At 44.7% G+C, this 26,601-nt stretch overlaps 2 protein-coding genes across 4 annotated transcripts; one reads left to right on the top strand and one right to left on the bottom strand.

The window, feature by feature from the left end:
- Positions 1-10,043: 10,043 nt before the first annotated feature.
- On the bottom strand, positions 10,044-10,651 carry LOC121588683 (ER membrane protein complex subunit 6-like). Its single transcript, XM_041906908.1, has 2 exons — positions 10,423-10,651; positions 10,044-10,361 (listed from the first exon to the last, which is right to left on the bottom strand). Exons 1-2 carry the CDS (start codon positions 10,559-10,561, stop codon positions 10,153-10,155), a joined length of 348 nt encoding a protein of 115 aa, XP_041762842.1. The 5' UTR covers positions 10,562-10,651; the 3' UTR covers positions 10,044-10,152.
- Positions 10,652-13,841: 3,190 nt separating this feature from the next.
- On the top strand, positions 13,842-25,390 carry LOC121590539. 3 transcript variants are annotated; one of them, XM_041910312.1, is made up of 8 exons: positions 13,842-14,762; positions 14,841-15,749; positions 15,829-17,127; positions 17,195-18,173; positions 18,256-23,304; positions 23,376-23,865; positions 24,030-24,577; positions 25,167-25,390. In XM_041910312.1, the coding sequence occupies exons 1-8, from the start codon at positions 14,263-14,265 to the stop codon at positions 25,242-25,244; spliced, it is 9,852 nt and encodes a 3,283-aa protein (XP_041766246.1). In that variant the 5' UTR covers positions 13,842-14,262; the 3' UTR covers positions 25,245-25,390. The 3 variants fall into 3 exon arrangements, with proteins under 3 accessions (XP_041766246.1, XP_041766245.1, XP_041766244.1); XM_041910311.1 differs by having other exon boundaries at positions 13,843-14,762; positions 17,195-18,164; positions 24,030-25,390; XM_041910310.1 differs by having other exon boundaries at positions 13,843-14,762; positions 24,030-25,390.
- The last annotated feature ends 1,211 nt before the right edge of the window (positions 25,391-26,601 follow it).

The following is a 26,601-nucleotide window of genomic DNA, read 5'->3' as shown; positions in this document are numbered from 1 at the left end:
ATCGTCGATGACGAAACAGCGGAACGAAAAGAGCGAAATACAAGGCAGGAAACAGCTCGGTCGGATCCCTTCCATCCGCCAGCCAACCAACCAACGAATGAACGAACGAACGAAAGAGCGGTGCATACATGAACAGGAACTTCTCTTCACATTGTAGTGTCCAACTATAGCATAAGACTGCAAGTAACAGGGACACACTAAAACCACACCAGCAAACACTGCCACCTCCATTTTATTCCAGCCGGCCAACAGCAACGACAAGACCACGACCACGGCATGACGCTGTTAGGACCAACCGGCAGCAGATTCGATGCAGCTAGCATAAATGCGACGAATGCGACAGGGTGAGGTAGAAGGGAGGGGGGGGGGGGAAGGGTTCCATGTTACACGATATGCAAACAGTGACAGTGGGGATTATGAGGAGAGAGGAAAGAGAAATGTTAATGTGGAGTTAGTTTGCGTGCTGGGGCTGTCTTCACTCTGTCCTTTGTAGTGGTGATGGTGGTTTTTGTAAGCTGAATACTGCCAATGATGTGACCAACCTGCGCCATTGGTACAGTACGTGCCGATTTTTAAAAACTTCCGATACCATTCTAAATAACATTCAAAAGATCATATTAAGGATCGCGCTAAATTTCGTTCCTATGATAAGTTGCTCCAAACATAGATCAGTCCGCTATATCAAATTGCATTGTTAGCACTTTTTCAATACATTTTATCAATATCCTTCCGTTTCCTCACAATTATGCAGGTTTAATTATCGGAGAACGACAAGAATGGTTATTCACTCTTTTAATGAGCTTAAAGAATGCACTGAAATAAATTACCCAAATCATCTTCAATCTTACATTACCATGATTGATGTGGCGTATATTTCAATTTATTGTAAACATCATTTTAAACCATTTAGATATTTACCATATATCTTAGATTTTTTAACTCGAATATGCTATAGAACAAACATGTTGGTGGTAAATGCTAAAAATTGCTTTGTAATAAAAATTGAAAATGAAAGATCTTTCAGCCTCCCCTTCCTCGTGTGATATTTGTCAATGATCAACCGTCAAAAAATAAAAAAACACACTCAAATTAATTTAATATATTTATTCTAGATATAAAGTAGAAGGACATATTGTAAACGGCAAAGTTGCTAGTTTTGTGTACAGAAGACATCCCGATACATAAATTGCTTGATAAGAATTTTCGAACGTTACTGTATTCATCGTTTCCGTCACTTTCTACCCTTTACATCTCTCTTCAGTTCTACTGTTTGATTTTTCTTCTGTTTATATTAACTTCAAACCTTTTTGCTCACCATTCTGCTCATTACCCAGGGATCGATAACTTACTTGATCCTTTCAAGCGAATAGCCTCGTAGGCACCTGATGATACTGGATGATCACCAAACTGGATGAATTTGATACTTCTTTTCTTGCTGTTTGTTTTTTCGATTTACTTCTTAAAGTTGTTCCTTTCGATCGGGTATAGCCCTCACGAACTCGGACCACGAAAGCACACGAAATAATATGTCCTTAGCCGGTAGTCTTGTATCCGCAGGAAGTCCTCTACATTGTAACAGGAACTTCCTGTGACATTTCGTTGCTGCTGTATCCAAAACGATCGAATTAATGTCTATCACACTATCAGAGAAAAGGATTTGGAAGATATCATGACTCTAGAGAGAAACTATCATCTTACAATTGTTTCCTTGTTTCGTTCTGTGCTACATTGTGCTTGACAAGCTTTATCATCGATTGATGTAAGCTGATGAAGTAGCACCAAGTAAAATATGGTATCAGCACACGAGGCTTGTACTATCAGTTAAAGAAAAACGACGTAAAGAGTTTCAATGGTTTTGATAATTGTGTTGATACAAGTTTCTTAAAATTAACGACGAATTGGTATTTTTTCTTTCGCTCCTTTTTGATCTGGAGTTTTTTTCCCGTTATGTTTCTACGCTTCCCTCGATATCGAGTGACAGAAAGCGCCCCCGTATTCTCGAACGAAACAGGATACTTGCATCAATGCCTGATCTCGTCAAGATGCTGCTGACATGCGGAACAACTCGGGCGCTTTCTTCAGCGTCAGACAGTGAGCGGCCACGGCGTCAGGTTGTTTCTTGTACGTCCACACGGCACTACGGTGACTCAAACCTTCATCCTCACAGGAAGAACAAAGTTCCGTGAAGTCCGCGTCCTCTGCGATATACAGTCAAGTCTGTGCACTCCTTCCCTTCCCAACGGCTGACCCTCCATCGTTCCGGAGGACTTGTCCAGTCCTTTCCCCCTTGCTATCGAACGGCTGTGCCCGATCGCCTGAACGTCCACAGCAAACGGAGGATCAACAAAAACGTAATGTTCAATCGAGCGTCACGATCCCGGCAATGAAAGGAAAAGCGGTGATCCACCTTTGCTCGGCATGGTACTTTACTTCGCCGTTTGCCGTTGATCATTCGTCCCATGTTTGGGGTGCTATTGTGTAAGACGAGACGCGAGAGAAAATGCTGTGCTGCCGGGCGAGATTGACCGCGCAGCAGAAACGGGTTAACCGAAAGAGCTGGAGGTCAATCTATCCCGATCGCAGTCTGGAGCTGATGGACGGATTCGAGAAATGAAGGTCTCCGTCGTTGCGAAGGTCTTGTGCAGGCTCATCCTCTTCCCGGCTGTGGATGGAAGGATAGGTCAATCATCTTTCAGGCTACCATCGGTTCCTTCTGTTTCGCACCCGACTGGGTGGTCGTACGCGTCAAACTGTTGTACCCCTCCCTTTGCTATGCTGTCGCATGCTTTTTCGATCGATCTCATTCACCGGTTGCTTTCCGCATCTCCGTCATACTGGGGTTCATTTTTTCGTGAGCCATGTTGGACACATGCAAATTAAGGGAACAAAAAGGACTGGATGATCGTAGTACGGGTAAGGCACATAAAGCAGGGTAAATTCATTGATGAAATTGTGATCGTACTCGGTCGATCGGCTGGGTGAGTTGAACACGGTTGTACACTGGACCTGGAGAAGTGGAATGTTGTATGTATATGTGTGTATGTGAGCGTGAAAGGTACCTTAGTGTTGTCATTTATTACAAATACAAGATGCACATGGTGCCGTATTTGTCACTGCGAACAATTGTGCATTTTTCATTTGCTTTGGTAGTCAACGGTGACAGTCGGTGGGCAGTTTGGATAGTGGATGATATTGCATGTAAAAAAATACTAAAATTGTTTTAATTGTAATACCTAAATATCAAAGACACTTTATTAGGTAGCGGACTACCGAAGTCACAGAGAGATCTCAAAGAGAGATATAGAGAAAGAAAAACAAGATACAAGAAGAAAAAAAAACCTATCTTTATTAAGTAGAATTATAACTTAATTCCTTACTTACTTACTTATCCGGCGCTACAACCGCTTTGCGGTCTTGGCCTGCCTCAGGAGTGTCCGAAACTGCTCGCGGTCTCGCGCCTTCGTCTGCCAGTCCGTTATCCCGGCCTTAATGGTGGACGCCTCCACGCCACTTAATTCTTTACTTTAATTATAACACATCATTTAAACTCTTTTGCGGTTCGTAATTATTTTACTGATATGATTTAGTGATTTGGCTACACAATCTGAACTAATGGAACCTCTCATAATGAGTACCCTTTAGATATCAGCTCAAATTTTAACGAGTAGAATCTCGCATAACGAGGATCATTCGATCATATGCGTGCGGGATACATGTTTTGGGAGTAGATGTAAAATCGAGAAGCAATCCACTAGCTCATGAAGGCGAGAATTTCCCCTGCCAATTGCTGTCAGCTGGAGGTATTTCCTATGACTACATTTATAGGCACGGCGTCACAGGAGTGGCGAAATACAAATTCGTCAAAATGTGAGTTTTTTAACTTTCGTTTAACGTTTCTGTCAATATATTTAATCTGGAGCAGCCAGGAAATGAAATTGACAAAAATTGACAAAATTTGATGTTCGCGAAAAATGGTAAATAAACAGCTATTTAGCGCAGTTGTGGTCCATTGCTATGTAAATATTGCTAAAATGTATGTTTCTAATTGATTTACTTTTCTATTAAGTACTTCAATAACTGAATATTGATCGATATTCAGAGGCTTGAGCTTCATGCATTGGCGATTTTAACGGTAAGCAAAGTATGCAACTGCGGGGGCCCCGTCGATGAAGGGCCCTGCGTATCTCTAGTCCAGCATCTATAACGGTTGATAGAATATGGCACTGTATTAGCAAGTAGGGTCCCGTGGGAGACGTTGGAAGTTGGGACCCCGTGCTAGACGAACTCTGGCCACCCCCCCCCCCAACTGTTGTCAGAATGACATAAAATGGTGGTTTCCTTAGATGTTTTTTCTAAAACATTTTGCCATGTTGTACGCATAATTTAGCAGGATACTCATTAATTAAACTAAAACAACCGTAAATTAATAATACAATCAATTCAGTATGAAAAATGGATATGAGGTTGATGTTATACTTAAACCGTGTAAAAACTAAACTGTAAATAATTTACTGATAATAAAAAACTAAATAGTAGACACATTTTTTCAAACACTTTGGTAATGGAATTAAACTTAGTCCAATATACAATTTATTGAATTTGATATTTAATCAATAATGATTCAATAACCTTTTGCAACCAAATGCTATTTTTTTACATTGCACGGTTTCGGCACTCCTAACAAAATGGCGTGGCACAAGAGCGCGACAGCAAATTGATTATCCTCCCTAGCTTATATGGTTCCATCGCCCCTTTTCCAACTTTTCCATCGCAAATTTCCCCCATTTAACCAGATAGAGGGGAGACTAACACCCACCCACACACATACACTTACTCTACTTCGTTTATCATCTTGCCGTACAGCAAGCGGTCGCATCAAAGACGCCATTGTGTTTTTAGGTTGCGTGCGTCTCCTCCTGTTGTTTAGCTTTTCTTATTCACCCTGGCGCGTGGTTTTCCCGCAGAAATCAATGAATGGTACAGGGGAGGAGTGAAGCGCACGAGGGAGGGGGCAGCTGTTGGCGGGTGGCCGTTGTTGGTGTAAATTGAAATGAAAATGAAGCCCCACAAATGTAACGCCACGACCGGCGACTGGCAGTTATGCAGTAGGCTGCGAAAGGCGATAGAGCAGCGTTTTCGTTCTTTTTGGTTCTTTCTGGTTCTATTGCATTACGCGAACTGCTGTTCGGCAATACGCGCTGTACGTTCATTGTGAGTAGTTATGAAATTTCTTTTCATTTCTTTTAAACAATGTTTTGTTTTCAGAGCCCGGTCTTTCGTTGGCCAATGAAGAAGGAATCAATAGTGCCTGGACTGGGCATAATGTAGCATGGTTAGATGATTTTAATATTCTGCACTAGTATTAGGAGAGCACTTGACGCGATGAAAGCCTTCGATGGTTACCATGGTACTAAGTTTCATCCCTGTTCTCGGGACTGTTAATTATAAGCATATGGCATGCAGCATCTTCGATGTTGGAGAACTGCTTCAATAGTCAAATTCCGATATTCTAAGGATGTTGGATCTACAAAATTTCCAAATCATCTGTGCTGCGTTTCAAAACTGAATGCAGGGCATACAAATTCACCGGAACCGGGTGAATTACCGGCGGTATTGATTGTTGAAGCCTTAAAACTGGTCACATGATTCAGTAGCGACAGCAATACGTGTCCTCTTCCTTGCACCAATCTTCGTGGAAGGGTACTTTCGGAGCTGACCAATTCTGGATGCAGCTAATGGTCGTATACTCTCGACTATTGAATGTAATAACGTCAGCTCGAGTCAAACTGCGACTCATAAGTGAAGCGGAGTATAATCAGATGATAGCTTTTTATTGTTTTTTTATGCATATTTCATTCAACAGACTTGTTTGTTACTGAACGATATCTATCATCGTTAAGTTCCAATTGTGATTCCTAAAACAAATATGGATGGTCTTTACTCTTATGCTATTATACAACTGTAATTGGCTAAAACAGACATTTTTTTGTTTACTTCAAAGTAGTCTGTAACGTGTCATTGTCTTTTTTGTTCATGAAATTCACATTATCACCTCAAATGTGGCACATACGTGCATATGATCATTTATGTACCACCAATTGTTGGACTTCGAATTAAGCTGTGTGAACTTTGGCGCAATCTTAAAATTTATGAAAATTTATTCTGCTTTGAAAAGTTATATATTAAAAAGGTAGCAAAATGTTAAGTCTATCGTAAAAACTAGCTATAGATAAGAATTTTCAGTCAACAGAACCATACTAACAGCATGTCTCGAGTAAGGCTCTAAACCTGTCCAAGTGGCCCTTGCATCCCTCTGAGAAGGAAATATCACCCAGCCAGTTAATAGCCTTACTTCAATGTTCAAATTATTGTAATTTCTAAATTCTTCAAAACACTTATTTTAAACTATACTAAACAGCCTGGTAAACCAATTCAACCCACTGTACCAGCCTCTCCCACCCCCTATCGGTTGAAGATTATCGTGTTTCATTTATTAAAATATCGTCTCACCCAATGATAACATTTCCGCTCCGGTCCTTGAAATCGTACAAAGCAACTCGTTCCGTCAGGATATTGAGGAGCGGACTGTTGTAAATCGGTCGGAAGACGGAAATCGAACCCGCAGAACCCCCCTGGCACCACACCACCGGGGTCAACCGTCGATCGTGTGCGATCAAAACAAGTGACTGCTGGTCGGCGGACAACCGTGGCGAAGAAGAGTCGTGGACATCGATACTTTCAACGCGCACCACACAACACAAGGCGGTAAAACAGCCGTTTGTGCTGGCTTTATTGTTTCAACTGCTGCCGCGGCTGTTGCTGTCACTTTTCGACTTTACCGGGATTCTTTCCTTCCAGCATTAAACACGGAGGGATTTATTTTACTTCACGTCGCTGGAAAAATGACCCACTCATCCACCTTCCGCCACTGGACGGAACTGGAACGCACTAGGGTCCTCCCTCTCTGCTTCGGTACTGTTCGTGTAGCGCATCTTGTAATCGATACTTTAGAATTTGATTGGACGTGAGATCCTGCCACGTATCCGAGGAGGATTAATTTCGGTGCCTATTCCATGGTTGATAGGATAGGGTTTGGGTGCGCTAAAATATGTGTACTAATGAACTAGTACGAAAGGGGTTAAAGTATCCATCCTGACGACTTATCGCCTTGGGAAAGCGCATGGGAAACAAAACAGTAATAGAAGTTTTGCTAAAAATATGTTATTAGATTAAGCACAATGCAAAATAGGCACTTTGCTTTGCTTGAATGAACCACCACGGCAAGGAGTGCAAATTGGCCAACATCAAACAAAACACTTGCGTCAGCTCGCAACAGCATACTATATTATTATGATTATTTTTCACACACTCTCCTCTCCAGCCGGAAGGAGCGTAGCAGCGTAGGGTTTGTTTCCCGTGCCTGTTAACCGCACAAACCCCTGTCGAGCTGCGGCTAGCTGATTTGTTTCCTCGATCTATTTCCGCTTAATCATTTGTTTACACAGCGCGCTGTGCGTATAATAACCGGTGGGCGCCTCTTAATCCACCCGGACATATTGTTCCGGCCGCGAACGTTTGTGGTTTTCTCCTGCCGGGTGGGTCGTCCGCTCTGGTGCGCTCTGCGGTACAATCGTGGTCGTCAAGGGAAATCCCCTCTCTCTCTCCGTGCCTCGTACACCGCTTGCTTAAATCCAGTCCAAGCGGGCGATGAAAAGTGATTTAATCAATCAAACGACAAAACGATGACGATAGGGGTGGGTATTTGCGCGAAGGGTGACGACACGAGGGACAAGATAGTGCTTAGCGCGCATCCTTTGCTACGAGGGGTGAGAGGTGTACCTGCAATTGGTTCATGATCATGATTTCCCGGTGGCGGCAATTCGACTTCCGCCTCGATGCTTATCGATCGGATAGCATACACACGTGTTGTTGAGAAGATGTAATAATAGCGATTAGCTGTGTTGAATATGTTGTAGAGAGAGAGAGAGAGAGAGAGAGAGAGAGAGAGAGAGAGAGAGAAAGAGAGAGAGAGAGAGAGAGAGAGAGAGAGAGAGAGAGAGAGAGAGAGAGAGAGAGAATGCGTAAAAACTTATAAAATAGATAAAGTCATCAGATTGTTCATTGGCTGGTAGTGGGACGGGTAAATTGATAGATGTAGATCGAGACGAAACAAAGACGACATTCATTGCACCAAGGTTTTGGCAATAGACAAATCTTAGGAGATGCGATGGGAAATGTAAATAATATGGCTTGCCAACGAGGGCCGTGTGTCGGACTTGTACATCAATCAGTGGTCGCGAGTAATTCTGATGATGGGAATGATAAGTTAATTTGATTGAAATCACTGTTATTTGATATACTGGCATACTTGAAGCCGCGATTAAGGATGGGAAATAGTATGTGATAATTTGGAGCAGCCTTGGTGGTGTATTTGACGACCTCACAGGTGGGCACTCCACGGTACAGCAGAAGCGGTACGATTCCAATCCGGGGCATTACTGTTCTCGACAGCTAAGACTGCCTATTACTATTGTGTAGCCGGTATAGGCCAGCGTTAACTTAGGTCGTTACGCTACGAAGAATTATATGTAATCCATATTTTCTTGTATCCTTATTTCTTCATCTGTCACTCTATTTGCCTTAATCTTGCTCTCTTTTCAACAAACTTCAACTGTAATCAGCGGAAGGCGAGGCGGATTGCCGGAATACCGTCTCTGACATTGTACTAGTTCGTGAGTATTTTTCAACCCATTTCAATTTTGTCATAATTCTTTTATTGGGGATACAGGTTATAGTACTGAATAGAACCAATTATATGTCTTAATAATTTTTTATTTAGTTTCTCAACATGAATTGACAAACAATATTACGAATACTAACACTATATTTTTCTTTTTATTAAAACATTAATGTGCTTTGATGCGCAACGTCAATGATTTTAGTCAGAAGTTTTATCACATACATTTCGGGCATTACATTTAACCTATGGTCGATGAATTGTGACCCTAAAAAAGGTCAACGGTCAAAATAACTGACATAGCCTAGTAGAACAAAACCACGAGGCAGTTTAAATTGTTAATATTCACGATATAACACCTTTTTTAACTTACTGCAATATTTCTGGAAAATAGATTATTACAAATATTACACTGTTTATCAAAGGACTATCGGCAGCGGGTAAAAGAACCATGTTTGTAGTCTATCTCACAGTTGCGTCAAGTAAAAAATATAAGAATAAATTCTTATTTTTTGCGTACTACTAGTTAATATGACCCGGTCTCGTGGTCGTTAACTCGTACGACTTAACAACATGCCCGTTAGGGGTTCAAGCCCCAAATAGACCGTGTCGCCATTTGTAGGACTTTGGACTATCCTGTTATGGGAGGTAATCCAAAAGTCACTGAAAGCCAACCCCACTAGTGGTACAGGCAGGCCTTGACCGACAACGGCTGTTGAGTCAAACTAAGAAGAGGAAGAAGTTAATATGACCAGATTACACAAGTTACAAGGCCGGAGGTGGTCCGTGGATATTTAATTGGTATTTTTGTTTTTAAATACAGATTGCTGTAACTGATTTTGTGAATGGGTGATTGTGTCGTATTTGCCATAGTAAGTTTGTATTTTTTTTGTTTCTCAGTTCTCTGCAAAAAACCTACGAAAGAGCATTGGTTTCAATTTAATTGTACCGATACCCGGGTATGCCAGCCGTAGAGTCGAAAGTGAAAATTTGTCCGTTGAGACCACGATTTCTTGTGATTAAATGTAACATAATTAAATTTTTCGACAAAATTGTGCATTAAATTTCTATTCAAGTCTTGCAGTTCCCACTATCGGTTTCATGTTTCAAGTAGTTGTGATATCAATTAGTACATTTCAATTCCACCCTTAGCATTATTATATATGAAAAGGAAGCCACCTGAACATGGCCATTAAGGCAGGAGGACTCGTGCTCATCTCGCTTCCTATTCTGAATGCAGCGCTAAGCTCATGTGTAAACACAGGTGAACAAGTTCTTTCCCCTCATTCATGCGGTAAACATTAGCTGTTGATAAAAGATGGTACGTGTATTTGGAATCGAAACAATAATTTACCAAAGTATTAGCCTAGTGTTAGGTTTGCTCCGTGATCTGTGTCCCACACCTGTGGCCTCTCTCAATACACGTGCACCATACCGTACAAGAACGTCCAGAACAGCACGTAGGTGCATAGGCCGCTCAGAAAGCCATGGGTAAGCAGGCTTTTCCGGCTGATGAAATACTTCTGCCAATTGGAGCCGGATTTCAGTAGCAGCATCTGCCAGAGGCAAAGGACTGCTAGCACGTAGAAGAGAAACCCTAGCACACCGGTCAGTCCAAGCACACCTGTGGAAAGGAAGGAGAGGATGAAAGAGCCACCCACCAGACTAATTCGACATTGCAATACCTGCGGTGCTGCCCGACAACGCAGCCATCGAGGTTCGACAGTATTCCACTGCAGATGCATTGTTCCGTATTGCGGTATCACTGTATGCAATAATTTCTCCGGTTTTGGTTTCCCTAGTTTTCACGCGTGTAGTTGACATGACTGACCAATTTTCATTCACAAAATTTTAATTTACACTATGAATGTTTTGATTTGGAAAACACGACGGGCAGTCACCGGATCGTTCGGCAGGTAATATCACTGATAATTTTTGACATGTGGAGATAGAACGTCCAGTTCACGTTTTGACGTTTTAATTAAAAAACCCAAGCAACAATCTCTCGACACACAAAACCTGTCTTTTCGGGTAAACAGTGGTACCTTTTATTCGATTTTGGTACCTGGTATTTGTATTTTTTTTTGTCAAACCATTCAAGTAATCCAAATAATCGCACCATGACCCAAAAAAGTATTTGACAGCACGTTCATTAAAATCACATGCAATGGAGCATAAACACAACTCTAATAGGCTTTTCAGACGATACAAAGCACTGCCACTTTCGTGTTGTAATTTTCTGTCGTATATCAATTTACAGTGGAGCACCATTTATTCGGGCTCATTGGGACTCGACCTCGCCCGGGTATGCGAATAACACGGAAAATGAATCAAAGGATATTCTTAATTACAAATTCCTGATGTTTTTAAATTTATCTTATGTTTCGATAAAAATACCCACTTTTTATTAACTTCACGTTTTTCCTATGGCAATATTTGAAATTTGCCACGAAATATAGTGCTGTTCTCACAATGTGCTCTGATAAGCTTTTTTTCAAATATCCCCTTCAGAACGCAATGTCACCTTTGTATTGAACTGTCATTTATTAACCGCACGGATAAACGGACAGCGGGATTAAGGTACTCGGGTAAAAGACACTCAAATGTATTTAAATTGAATTGGTGGTATTGGATAAAAAAATGTGAATGATTAAATATTCTTGATTTCTTTTTATAACCCAATGAATCAAGATACCGAAAACGCCACCAATTTCTTGTACTAAAAATCCAGTTGCATCCAAAGCCAAAACACTGTTAGTTTGGTGGGTTAAACCAGACGGCTACAGAAGCGGTCACTTCAATGTTGTTGAAGTATGTCTTTTTATATACGGGTGATTCATTTGCTCAATATGTATCACTCCAAAATTAGTTTAATTGTGCAAAGGAAGCGATTGAACGTCCCAAATAACCAAATCGACCTTAACCCACTGTAAAGCCACTTCGAACCCACGTGGGTTAGTGTTGGGTAAAGTAGCCCAATTCAGTGTGCTGTGCGCACACGCACTTTGCCCTAAGTGTGCTGTGCGCACTTCGAACCAGTGCGGAAGTGCTAGCGCGCTCTCTGAGCACAGAGCGGCTGTGCTAGCACAGTGCTAGTACTTTCGCACAGTGCGCTCTCTGAGCACAGTGCGGAAGTGCGCACACTTCGCACAGTGCTAGCACTATGCTAGCACTTCCGCATTGTGCTAGCACTGTGCTAGCACTTCCGCACTTCAAGCACTGTGCTGTGCTGTGCGCACAGTGCGCACAGTAGCACTTTACCCAACACTAGTGGTGGTCGATTCAGTCGTTAATCCACTACATTTTAGTACAGTCGGAGCTGTCAGTTCTAATAAGATGTATTTACCTTGCCCACGATTGGCCCACCTTTTCCAAACATATGGACGAGAAAAAGATGGATCAAGTGCGGGCTAAGGTCAATATGCTAAACATGATTTTAACACATCGATTACTTTAACTCATTCACTTACATCACAGCATAACTTGGGCAATATTATTAATATTGTTGTGAACTGCTCTTTGCACTTATTATTTTATTCACACATATTAAAACATTACATAATAAATAATAATAAAAACGTACAACAATAAGCCTAGGCTAACTGTATCAGTTTTCGGCACGCTAGTGCAGCAGCTCACACATAATTTTTTTTATTATTTTTCATGCAAGTGATATTATTCTGGTTGATAAACTACCATAGTATGTTACACTATTTTTATTTGCCGGTTCAAACCCCTTTTTCATAAATATTCGTAAAAAATGCAAACATTGATTTTGCTCCTATTTTCGGCAGTTTGTTCCTATTTTCGGCAGGCAGTGTTCCTATTTTCGGCTGCGCAAATACAGGTCAGAAAATGTTTTTATCAATGTAAATATGTACAAAAAATGTTTAAAGCAATTTAACACTCTTACTTTCCTAAGATTGGTGTTAAAAAGCACTATAATTATTAATTAAATGTTGCTTATTTTGGCCCGTTTTGACAGCCATTTTGATGCGACGTTAAAACAGAGCAGCCATTGACAGTTTGATGGTTATAGCGTACGGTGCGAACTGGCTTACAAATATTTATTTTTCTCTTAAGTTAGTGCATTGTTTGTCGTAAAATTGGTGATATTTGGTACAAGAAAGTTCATATTATGTGTCGACATACGCTTTGTAGTGTTCTGATCAAGTTTAAAAGGAATATTCAGCCAAATCCAAGGTGTGTTATTGTTCCGAGTTTCGGCAGCAGCCCACAACATTGAGCTGTCAAAAATGAACATTTACTGTGTACCTATTTTCGGCAGCATTTAAAGTGAAAAATAAACTGTTTATCGTGATTTTAAAATTCCGAACAAGTTAGAATAAATTAAATAAGCATAAAATCTTTAATATACACCACTTTTTCATTGTTTTACTGTTCTGATTCTCTTAATCACAAAACCTGCCGAACCATTGCCTGACACAAAGCTGCCGAAAAAAGCACAATTTATTTGATATTTTGAAAAATTCGTAATGAAATGATATGAAACTTCGTGTGTGAATATCAAATAGGTAAACTTTCACTACAAAATTGTGTTTTGTGAAATTTTTTACCGCATTTGTGCCGAATTTCACGTTTTTAGCTACCCTGCCGAAAATAGGTACACTGCCGTAAACTGGTACAGTTACCCTATAACTTTATCGACGAAAAAATTCACTTGAAATGTGGGCCCATCACTAGTTGCAAAACAATGTGCTATGAATAATGGCCAAACGTTCTCCCACAGTACAAACCCTACCCGCGTCAAATGCATTTTTGACAATTCAGTTTACTCGCGCACCCTAGTGAAAGCGGTAGGGTCATGAATACAGTGTAAACTGTCATGACTGCTTTCAACGCACATCACAATCATTGTTATCAGAAATGGTTGGAAAGGCAATTTTTGGCATTGAAATTCTATTTTATCACCATTTCAAGATACTTCATGTGGTGCTCTTGCCATATTACGATCATTTTGAAACTTTGTTTTCATTCAGACGATGTATTCTCAACTGATGCTAGCTGTCAGTTTTCATGAATACTGCAAGCTTATGTCAGATTGCAGTGCAGTGAAATGGGATGTCGATGGCAACCTGATCCCATTCACCAATCCTGTTTCTCAATACACGTTGTTTGCTGGTGATTTCGGATCAACTAACTTTATGGTAGATTGTCACTTTCAGCCAAGCGGTGTTATTTTAGAGGCAATTGTTTCAAGCATTCTCCCCGCCGGTCGCGACTGAATTGAGTAACGAATCGGGCTTGCTCGAGAAAGATTGAGCGGCGTTCGTTTACCGCTTCGTTTCGTGACTAAACGCGACGTAAAGTGTAGGTGCGCACCTTTTCCGATGTGAAAACTGTGCAGTTGTGCGTGCGAGTGCGTGTGTGCGGTACAGCAGTTGGAGGACCTCGAAACTAAGTTACCTCGCGTTTAATACCGGCCCGTAATATTCACATAAAGTGCAAGTGACTGAGAAACGGACGTGAAATAGACGGGAAAATAGAAAGCAGGTTGTGCGAAAATGTCTATTTTACTGCAGGAAAGCGGCGGCGGTGGCACTGCCAGCACGGTGTCCACCTCGGGAGTGACACCTATTGAGGACGGCAGCGAGGGTTCGCCCCTTACCGTCGACAACGGTCCGGCACCGAAGGATGCATGCACGGGAGATTGTCACTACGGGCGCAGTCTGAAGCAGTACGTGGAGCTGCTGATACAGAAGACGGTGATCGACGTTGACGAACACGAAAAACAACAAGATGCGACTACTTCGGAGAATGACTGTGTTTGCAAAGCACAATCCGATTCATCCGAATGCCATAATCCGAAACGGGCTGATCAGCAGCAGCAGAAGCAGCAGCAGGAGGATCACAGTGAACATTTGTTTCCGCTGAACTGTTGCTGCCGTATGTGCATCGTTTCACGGGAGGTGGTGATGAAGTTGTACGCCGAAGACTGCCAGTACAACTCTCTTTGGGACCGTTTGCAGCTTCTGATGAAGCAGTACTACGACCTGATACCGGAGTATGTGATTTTTGCCTTTGTTTCTTTTTTTTCACGAGTGGCTAATCATATCGATTTGTTTTCATTGTCTCTCCATAGGTCCGAGGATAACGCACTGTACAATCAGTACATGGAGCTGATGAGCAAATCGTCGCTGAAGTGGTTAACGGATGCGCATTATCCTGAACAGAACATGATCCAGATGTCGCTCGCGTCCAACTTGCCACTGTCGAACGAGATGGCCTTCGTGATGCTCACGAACGTGCTGAGCACGCGGGATCCGCACCAGCTCTTTGAGTTACTTTGCTTTCAGCTCCGCTCAATTGTTCAGGTGTACTGCGTCGGGTTCGAGGATCTGTTCACCGAGAGTCCGGAGGACGGCAGCCGTCAATTTAATGCTCCGGAGGTGTTGAACTACATTGTGAACGGATACAAGAAGCTGCGCCAGTCGGCACGAACCGTCGCCCCGCTGCTGAACGTCCTGGAACAGTGTCATCTGGGCAAGTTCGGTCTCACCTGGTGGTTGATAAACCAGCGCATTTTTCAACGGTACTTTTACTATGAAGTCCAGAGCATACTGCCCGAGTGTATGCTCCGGCTGCGCGGGTCGCTACCCGAGCGCGAGTATCAAGAGCTGGTCGGGCGGTTCTTGAAGTTTGACAAGGAAATGACGGATATTTCGCTGTCTTGGGCCGATGTTTGGCCCCTGCTGTACGATTACCACCGCTCGCCGGAAGATTGCGAGCGGCGAAACCGTATCAGCACGGTGCACACGTTGCTGCAGGCCATCCGGGGATCGCGTTACGCGCCCAAATCGCCGGAACTGTTGGAAAAGCCGGAACGTTCCATCTCGGAATGGTTAGCGCTGGAGAACAGGCAGCTCGTGTGGGAGTATGTGGTACACTGCCTCAAGACGAAGTGGATACCGGGTGTAAGTTCACGCTTGTCGAACGTATGCGATTACGTCAAGTGTCCCGGTTGCAATCGTCCATTAAACACGCACAACATGTAAGTATATTCTAGAAAGGGGAGCAATAGCGACATGAACGTTAACTGTTTCGTTTTTTTCTTTTCTTTTTTTTTGTAGCGTATGCGTATGTCTCACTTGCATTATAGGAGGTGGAATATTTACATTCCGCCCCAAAAAGGAAATCAATGAGCGATATCGCATGTGTACGTGCGCGAACATGATCGAGATGATGCTCGAAACCCAGGGAAAGAAAGTACCGAACAACGATGAGGATGATTCGGCGACCAACAGTCAGAAACTGTTGTCATCATTGCTATTAACTGGCGGCGAAACGGGACTGCCCAACGGTTGCTCAAACGTGTCCTCTCCGCAACACAGTGCGATGTTAAAAAACGAATCGAAAAAGGACGATAAGCAGATCGTACAGGACACGGCGGCGTGTTACCCGTTGGTGGAAACGTTGGGCGAAGATGAAGAGCTGTACCATATTGCGTGGGCCATTTTCAAGCATCTGCCCGAGCGAGTGCAGTACCGCTGGAGCACGCTGGAGCCGTCGCGATTCTGCTCGTTCCAGGCAGCGCCCTGCTCGTCCATCGCATGTCGGGTGGCAGTGAACATTATCGCCATGAACTATCCTGTCCATCTGTCCCGATTGCTGATTCAGACCTATAAACCGGTAAGCGAAGAACCGCGACGTATCATGAAGGGAAACTGGAACACGAAGGCGCGAAACTCGCTGCGCAAGTTTTGCGACAACGTTAACAAGCGCTGGCATGAAGAAATAGACGATCAGATGCACCCGCTGCTGTTCGTCGATATGTTCTGGTCGCTGCAGAACTCGGCCCTCAATCTGCCCAAGACGCGCGCGTCCGATTTGGCTGAATGGTTCATACTCGACACCCAGGCACCACCGCGGAATGTCCTTTATCAGTATTTTACCAAGTTTTTCCTGGTTAAGGAGAACGACATTGCCTTCGATCTGGAATGTTTCGAGCGGGAGCGGGAAAGATCCGTTTCGCCGAGCCGAATGCGGGAGAGCTTGATGCAGAAGCTAGAATCGAATGCTGCCCTTCTAGCACCGTGCCCAACAACACTGTCTTCTTCCGTATCGTCGACGTCTTCGTCGTCATCTTCCTCATCCTGCCTATCCAGTTCGAACTCGTCGTCGTCCTCATCCTGTTCACTTTCTACTACTTCGGCCGCATCGGTCGCAGCTGCGGCAGCAGCCGCAGCAGCAGCAGCTTCGTCCTTCATTGAACCAATTGGCGATGCGTGCATCTCGAATGGGATTGCAGATGAAAGCAGAGGTTGTACGTGTACTTGCAATACCTGTGTGACCGAGTTTCTTTCCAAGTCTGAATTGTTATCGAAACAACTGGACACCTCCGCCAGAGACTCGTGGACTCAGCGCACGAAGTACGTTCTACGGTAACGTTGTTAGCGGTTCGTTATTTATATTTCATTTCCCTTTCACTTTTTACAGCATGCTGGAAATGGAGCTGAAAGCACTGCTAAAGGAACGGAACATGTTGCTGGAAAAAGGGCGAGGAAAGCGCAGCCCATGCAAGCTGCTGAACTGCGATGATTCATGCACCACACAATCTGGCACCCCGGAATCCTCGAAACTTAACTTGAGCATAGAAAGTAATGTAACTAAAGCATCCCCACTCAAGCAGGATGTGCAAGGTGCCGTTCCAGAAGACAACCCCGCTGTTGTCGTAAATGGGCAGCTAGAGGTTGAAAAATCGAAAGATGAAAATGTGATATCGGGAGAGAAAAGAGCGATGTCAGTCGATGTTGAGTTAGCTCCTCCGTCAGCTAAAAGTCAGACACCGGCACCGGCCCAACCTACTTCTTCATCAAAAGCAGCACTGAATGATAAAAGCTCGAAACAACCTCCCTCAACATCCTCGGCAGGTGCCCTCCTTGCGCCAGTGCCAATGGGTGTGAATGAAGAACTGCTCACACCGGCGAAGCTGTCAGCCTTCGCCAAATTGGCGGCCAGTAAAATACCGCCAGCTGTCGGCAATGCAGCAACGAAATTGTCTTCGAAACAGGAAGCAGCATCTGGTGCAAATGGGCCAGCGATGAAAGCGAAGCCAGTACCTGCGACGATCCAGCAGCAACCTGCATGGTGCAATGGTGTTCGTGCGGTTCAAAATGCGGCGTCTTCAGCAGCAGCAGGAGCAACGTCACAAACGCACGGTAGCAGTAAACCTTGCCCTTGCGGATTGCCTTCGCATGCTGGAGGCACAAAAGCGGGAACTGTTGCAAAAGCCAAACCCTCGGCTGGCTCAGCGGCTCCAGGATCTGTCAGTGGCGGCGCAACAACGCATACGAAAGAGGAGCACAAAAAATCGTGCCATCGTGGAACCGCACCCTCTGGCGCAACCGGGGGAGACAAGGCGGAAGGATCCTGCGTTTGCTACTACTGTACGCTGTTCGGGCAGAGTGTATGTTTAGTTAGTTTCAAGCTATAGATGATTCATAGAGAGATTCATGCTTAAAAGCGTTTTTTTTTCTTTCTTAAATTTGTCTTTTTAGGAGTGTAATCATAATCAAAGGACGAACGAAACACGTGAAAAGTTACGGAAAAAGCTCCAGAAACAGCAAATGATGAATGATAAAATGTTAGACGAAGAACGACAGAGGCGACTGTTGCAGCAAAAACCTGCCCCTGCCGGTGGTGCAGCAGTGACAAAAGAGTCTAAACCGCTCTCCATTAAAACTACTGCCAGCACTAGCTCTGCCGCAACGACAGTTGCGCCATGTAAGGCATCTGCCCCGCTCATCCCAGTACCATCGGCCAATGGCAACGGTAAGGCAGTTATCGAAAAAGGAAGTAAGAAAACAGTAAAATCCGCTGCAGCTGCTGCAACGACGCCCAGTAAGGATCGATTTCAATCAATCGATGATCTATTGCGATTTATCGAGGGAGATGATTCCTCCAAAGGTACGGAAAAATCGTCGGGAGGAGGAAGCAAAGTTTGTCCTACGCACAACACAGTACCTTCAGCTAGTGGCAACGCTAAAACTTCTACGGAAAAAGCAAACAAAAAGACAGTGGCAAAAACTGCCACCTCTGCATCAGCCCCGAGCAAGGATCGATTTCAATCGATCGATAATCTGCTGCGTTATATAGAAGGGGATGACTGTGCGAAAGCTCAAAACAACACGTCGAAAGGAGGTGGCAAAACTAACCGCATCCAGTCGGCAGATAAAAACGTTCAAAAGCCCGTACCAGCTACAAAACCGGCAACGACAGTGTCGGCGACAGTCGGAAAAGATGCAGAGACGATAAAGAAGGTTAAGCTGAACAAAGGTCTGAAAATGATTGCTGAGCTAGAAATGTTGCGACAAAAGTTTTACGACTGTCAGAAGCAGGAGCAAAAGACCCAGCAGCTTCTACAAGATCAGACAGGATTGAGCAAGAAGGAGCGCAAAGAATTGCCGCTGAAAATACAAACATATCGGCAGCAAAAGAATGAGCTCCATGCGGCAATAAATGTGCTCGTTAGCAGCATACGCACCGAAATTCCCGAGTACATTTTCAAGCTGGAAACATTCCCAACACCTCCACCATGCTGTCCACCATCGCAACATGCAGTGCAACCAAAAAAACTTGCCCAATCCCTTGCCGTAGAGGATGTACAGGCAGGACGAAGGGTACCGCCTGGTACAATGCTACCACCGCCACCTTCAACATTAACAGCAGCCGGAAAAACGAACAACAATGTACGTTCTACCACTATTGCAAAACTGCAGGAAACGCTGAGCCTTTTCCAACAAAAACGGCAGCATCACGCGGACGAGATGCACCCACAGCAAGATCAAATGCTCCATCATCATCTTCAACATCTCAAACAACAACAACAACAACAGCAACCACAATATCAACAACCGCATCAACAACAAAAACAACAGCAACAACTTCAACAACAGCTCCAACAAGGTGCTGGTAACGACGCCGCTTCTCGACAGATGGTCACGATAAAGCGTACCTTTTTGCCCCATACCGAGCCACAGGTGACGGTAACGGCAAAGGGAGATTCACCCGATCAGGATCAAATTTTGTACACATTCGTCAATGGTCAGATTGTGCCAATCAATGATCCAGCTGGAGCGGGCGATGGTTTTAATCAACATCAGAAGGCAAGAAAATTGTGTCAGCAGCCCAGTGGTTCTCCGGCTTCAGTGATTCAGAGAACGGAGAAGGCAAAACTAGCGAACAGTGCCGGGCAGAGCATGCCAAAGGCTGAGGATCCATTTGCTGATTTTAGTCCGCAGGAAAAACGCCTCATTCAAGAATATGTCGACCAGTTATACCAGCAGCCGCTTGACACGGTACAGATCGAAGATAGTGATCAAATCAAACGATCATCGCGATCAAAGAAAAGGGCGGGCAAGTTAGAAAACCAGCCACAGGAGCAGCAGCAAACGATATCGATCAATGATCTCATACAGGAGCGCATGCTGCGCCAAAGCGTTGAGTTGATCAAAAACCTGCAGACAGATCGCAAGAGTAATCCGGAGATGCTTTCGTTGGCAAATAAGGTTAAGAAAGATTTGCTGGAGATGCAGAAGAACCCAAAAACGGCGACAGAAGCTAGTAATGCACCAGGGAGCATGGGCAAAGCTAATGCGTCCCTCAATAATCAGCCTGCTAAGAAGGAGGTTACTGCGAAACCGGCACCCGTCGGAGAAGACCGACAGGCAGGCAAGGGAAAGGCATTGGCTGTTGCTACGACGACGCCTGCTGACACGGGCAAGGGTAAGAACGGCAAAAAGGAACGCAAAAAGGACAAGCTAATAGAGGAGATTGACGAGATTGTCGCACGGCTAAATCTGTTAGACAGCGACGACGAAGAGTGCAAACCGACCTCAAAAAGAAAACAAAAGTCGGCTGCGTCTAGTGCCAAGGTGTTGAACCGCAAGCAAAGCAAAGATTCCGTCGTATCTAGTGGCAGTGGAAGTGCATCCGGGGTTAAACAGCAAACCAAATCCCAATCAAAGCAACAGGCGACAACGCAACAGGAACAGCAGGCGGGCACGGTTCAAGCAAAGCAGAGTCAACCTCAGGAAACACAAACGAAGAAAAAGGGAACGGCAGTTGTGACGCAAAAATCGATCAAAGAGGATAATGGTGCGATCGAAAAAGCATCTAACAAGGAAAAATCCAAGGGTCAATCGCAACAGACTGCTTCGGCAGTAGAGAATTCATCGTCGGTGGAATCGTCTGTGAAACCCGTTGTTCGCAAAAAGGCTGCCAAATCGTTCATTGATCCCGAGTTCGATAACAACGCTTTCCGGTTGCTCAATATGGATGATTCGGAAACGGACGTTGAGGTAGAGGAGGAAGAGTTCGAGGAAGAAGAAGAAGCTAAAACGATAGCTCCAACGAAGGTTGACAACAGTACAGCCTGTCAGAACTCTCTGTCACAGTCGAAGCCGTGCGAGCAAGCGAAAGAAACAAAAACGATACAAAAAGAATCCAAACCGGCCGTAGCAATTGCAGTCCAATCGCTAGGCAATGACAAAACTAAGAAGACTGCCATGGAAAAAGAGAAAAAATCCACCCAAAAGAAAGCTGCCAAACAAGAGCGGGAAGTTGCAGTAGGCACTGCGTTCAAAGAACAGCAAAAGCGAGATGACGTCGAAAGTGTTGGTTGTACGGTGAATGGCAATGAAACAGAATCACGACCGAAGAAGCAGACACCGGCTCAGGCAATGGTGGAGAAGATCAGTGCCCTGCTAGATAGTCCTGGTCTGTCAAACCGCCAGCGAAAGCAAATGATACGCCAGCTCGAGCAGGCCCAGGCTACAATACAGTCACAGCTGTTACAAAACGCCGCCAAAGCCACGAAGGCAAAGGTGCAGGCCCAGGCACAGCAAGAGAAGATTGCGAATCAAAAGGCGACGAATGTAAGTAACGCTTCGGGCAACAACGCGGCTGCGTCGAAATCTGGCCCTGCAAAGGAATGTAACAGCAAGGCACGGCAACCTAATGTGGCTTCCAATGCAACGATCGATGAGAGTACATCTAGCAATGGGTCTGGCGCGAGCAACAGTCTTATGGATCAGCTGAGACGTGGCATCCGTGCGGAGGGATTGGATCTTCCACCCGGTATTACATTGACGCGACTGGACGCCATACAGTCGGAAGCGCTACGCCTGAAGCGCGAATCAATTCGTAAGATAACCGAACCAATGAAACCGGTTGCACCACCGATGGATCCAACGCCTGCTATGCTGGCTGGTTCGTTTGGTGTTGGTGCCGGTGCACCGAATCCTGGCATGTTTGTCGTCAATCCAATGTCGCCCTTATCCGTGCCGGCCGTCGGACAGGAGTCGGTGATCATGGTTAACACAGGAAAATTGAGAGGAAAGGAGCAGCAGCAACAGCAACAGCAGTCTTCCCCACTGCCGGAAGGAGGTGCCAATGATCGTAAGAAACGGAACAAGCGACGCAGCAAGAACAAAAACAAAGACCATGATCAAGTGGATCAGATGCCTTCCGCGAGCGGAGCTTCTGTGTCCTCCGTTACTGAGGCGCAGGCAGGTAGGAAGCTAACGGACGGAAATAACATTGTGACGCTACGGAATCCTATGTTCCACGGCGGCCCAATGGGTGCCGGTAGTGCTGGAATGCGTCCGCCCGGTGCGGGAACGATGCCGGACGTGCAAGGCGCACGTATGACGCTTGGATACGATCAACCGGCTACGATATTCAAGAATGATAACGGAATGTTTACGATACGCAACCCTGCACTTCATCATGCGTTGTCCGGCGGTGCTCCTCCAGAAGCGACCGGATTCCGTCCGTTCAATGCAGCCTACCTGGTTGAGAATGGAATTATGCCTCCGACACACGGAGCCATGCAGCAGCCGGGCGGAACGGCACCGCATGTAACTGCTGCCGTGTCGTCTGGTGCCAATACAATCATTCCTGGCAGCACTGGTGTGCCGCCATACCTGCAGCAATATTCTTCCGCCGCGTTAGATGAAAGCATGGGACCACGCAAATGCAAGTCCGCCATCGGCAGCGAGATGAAAAATGCACAGAAGCAAAAACAAACCTCACTGCAGCAAGGTGGCGGTCTGCCTACGTCCTCTGGCAGGGGCTGGCAACATATGAATGGAACCACCGGTCAGGACATGTTTGCGCCTTCACCGTCGGCAAGCGGCACTATCGGTGCGGGACTGGGTGAATCTCATTATTCGTCGTTCAGTCAGTACAATCTGACGGGGCCCGATTTGCTGCATTCAGCACCCGTAGGTCCGGGCAACGCTTACGGGTCTGGTATGCTGGGATCGTCAGGATATTATCAGGGGGGCAGCAGTAATGCGTCAATCCTGTCAAAGGGTGCAACTGGTGCCATTGGTTCTGAACGATCGCACGCTCTCTCGTATCTTGGTGGAGCAGATGCATCCACCAGCTTGGCCACACACTGTTGCGACGATGAAGCACCGAGCGCGTTCTTCAACGGCAACAGCCTTGGAAGCTTGCCCACGGGGACCATTGGCACTCGAACACGATATGACGATCTTGCCTTCCTGCAAAACTTACAACCGGGCCAACGGCTTAACAGTGAGGTAAATGTTTTGTTCATTTCGTTTTTCGTGTCTACGTGGTTGGTGTTAACGCTTATTGTATCTTTCCATAGGTTACCATACACAGCATCAACGAGTCGAAGATGCGACGACAGCAAGCGCAAAACTTTACACACGACATTCAAATAACAGCCATACCGGCACCATCGCCCCCCACTTCGACCGGGCTGGGCATATTGGGAGCTCAGGCTACGCCGAGCACCGTATCCTTGCAGCACATGATGCATCAGGCACAGCACATGACGCATCATCGTCAGCAACAGCTGGCTCAGGACACTCAGCCACACTTTTCTGATCTCAGCCCCGGTTCCGGATCGGTAGGGTCGGGCAGCGGGTCAGGCACCAGGGCCGGTGTTGCGTTAACTGATTTCATGGACAGTCGAGTCTCTGGCGGAAGCAGTTCATCTGCATCGGCTGACCTGCTGGCCTCATCGATGGACGCCAAGAGCTTTTTGCGAGAGTATCAACTTGGGCAGCTGCAGCAACAGATGCAAGATTTGCAGCTACAGTCACAACAGCAGCAACTGAAAGGGGAATTCGGAGGTAACTAGCATGTTCGAGCATGGTTTAAAGGGGATAAAACAGAGGGGATCTTGACTATAGTACGTGGGGAAATTCTTTGTTGGATCGGTTTTATGGGGTTGCGTGCGTTTTTGCACGCCTTTTTTGTCGGTGCGATCTTTACGCCTGTTTTCACCTTTGCTTAGATAACTTGTTTGGAACGAAGCAACCGATAGTTAGTGTGGGCGACCAGGAAACAGATGAACAGGATCTGGGATCGCTCGAACATTTCAACTACTACTTTAACGCACCGGGTGGCAATAGCAACTGTAGCAATATGAAAATAACTTGCGAATCTGCAGGAGGTGATAACATAGCAGCAGGGATGGTATCACCATCAGTCGGCACTCCGGAAGAAGGCAATCCCGGCGGCATAAGCATTGGTGGCGATGAGCTGCAGCGACCGCAGCAACCACCGATCGGAACCCCTTCCAGCAAGAGTATTCAACAGCATCGGTTACAGCAGAATGGGACGCCTATCTCATCAGTTGGATCGATACTCTACCCTGGCACGGCCGACAGTCCGGCCTCGTCGGTGTCTGTGTTCGATGGCATCTCTTCGTCTCTGAGCAGTCAGACACACTCGTTCGACGATCTTTACACTGGCTTGTTAGCCACTGCCTCGCCACCATCGTCAATCAGCGGCGGTATGGAAGGAAATACGCAACTCAATATTCAGCAGTTGCATCATCAGGTAAGTTCCGACGCAGTACCGTTTAGTGGCAGTGGATGTGTTACTTCAAACGACCTACCGGAAGCCAGTCATGCAAGAAATCCAACAGATCACACCGAGAGCTCTACCGCGTTAAGCAATAAGTAAAAGTAATAAGACAACTCTTATATGCCGTTGACAGACAGTTCAGGCAGCAAGTAGAAAACTAGCGATCGCCTTATCTAACCGCAGGACGCAGCAATTATGTGCTGACTGAAGGAAACGGCTTTAAATTGAGGTGTTAATTTAAACGTACATCTAGTAGCCGTTGACAAACTTTTGCACAATAATTGAAGGATAGTTTTAATTTTGCTACTGCCAACAAATAACAATTTCTTCGCCCGTATTAAAAATGCTTTTAAAAGGCCGCGAAACAACATCCTTTCCTAAATGTACACTTTAGATCGACATTTTCACGTAAAGTAAAACATTAATTTGGTCAATGAAGGCAAATCGCGATTGTAGCAAGAACTGGCTTCCAGCCGTTGGATTAAAACTTGTTTACTCGGTCAAGTGGCGCGAAGAATTATTGCAAACGAGAAATATTTCGAATAATATCATCATTAAACAGGGGACAGAGCTACTGTCGATAGAGCTGCCGAGCGGAAAACTTTTTGTATATACAATTCGACAAGTCATGGAAACTTAAAGGCCACAATGCCGCAGTTGCTAGAATGGTTTGCCACATACGTGTGCTGGCAAGGTTTGAACGTTGAAGATAACAGAAATAATGGTGTATAGAAAAGTCAGCAATGCAAAACGCAAGTTCTAAAATAAACCATGGTACCAGATGAACCTTGATGAAGAATTCGCGTTCAGGACAATGCAGATGCCGAAACACGTGAAACTGCCCTGGTGAGTAATTGCTGTTTTGCTTAATACTAGTAACGTTTATCACAGCTAATTGAGGGAACAACTTATCTTATTTAGTACCAAAACAACTAAAAACGTACCAGATTTACTTGTTTTGTTTTGAGAACGGAGGAAAGGTATTACATTAATGTGATATGGAAGTAGGCGATAATCTCAAGTACTCTCAAGTATCGAGTCGTTAGCATATCGTCAACTAATGATGCCATTCCTATGTTTTATAGGGTTCTTGTGATAATGTTAAATTTTCTAATTTTCGTAATATGTTTTAACTCGGTCATAAAAAATCTGTCTCCCGCGAGCTTTTTTTTATTACAAACAACATTAAACTTTTAACAAAATGTTAGAGTTAATTTTCATGTTTGGAGGACGCTGTTTGAGCTAGAGCTATTATGTATATCTTCCTCATGTAGTAGAGTACTCACAACACCTTTCTCAGCTTTTGGCAGGGAAAACATGTTTAAGTAAACATTGAAATTTAGTTTTTTAGCTATATTTCTTCAATAATGTGGTGGAATGTTGCAATTTTTGATCTGAACAAAAAGTATGTTCCGGGCCCGACGGCCAAGCCGACCGCGAAGGTTTCAGTCGATCTGGAGCGCTTGGTAAACCGTCTACTGCCACGGAACAGAACTTCCCGGGCAAAGCGGTTCGGGAACGTCAACGGTTCAACTCTCCTTCACCAAACTAAATTAAGTATTGGGCTACCAGGCTAGTTACTTCTTTTCAAATGTGAATTGGGAGGTCTATTCCGTGGTAGCGCCGCTACTGATTTCGTAAAGTGTTGTTGAGAAGGCAATTATTATTTTATGGCAATTAGTATTTGCCCAAACCTTCACCCGAGAGAAACGCATTCATCAAATGCTGGTGTAAGACTGATTTATTATAATAATTACCTCCTTTTAAACTCTAAGTTACAAACTATCTTTGCCTACTAAGAACAACATTAAAATTATAAATTTAAACAGCCACCTTCGATGTGGTCGCTGCGCAACATGTGTACTCCCATTATATTTGGGCCACAGCAAATGTATTTTCACATTTTTATTTTTCTAGGACCACGCACAACATGTTGATACGTGGTCCTAAAAAGGTTGGAGAACACTGATCTAGGGGAATCGCTCAACCGCTCTGGA

The sequence above is a fragment of the Anopheles merus genome, chromosome 2R (assembly GCF_017562075.2).
Source record: "Anopheles merus strain MAF chromosome 2R, AmerM5.1, whole genome shotgun sequence".
Classification (NCBI taxonomy): domain Eukaryota; kingdom Metazoa; phylum Arthropoda; class Insecta; order Diptera; family Culicidae; genus Anopheles; species Anopheles merus.
This window is presented reverse-complemented; position numbering and strand designations above follow the sequence as displayed.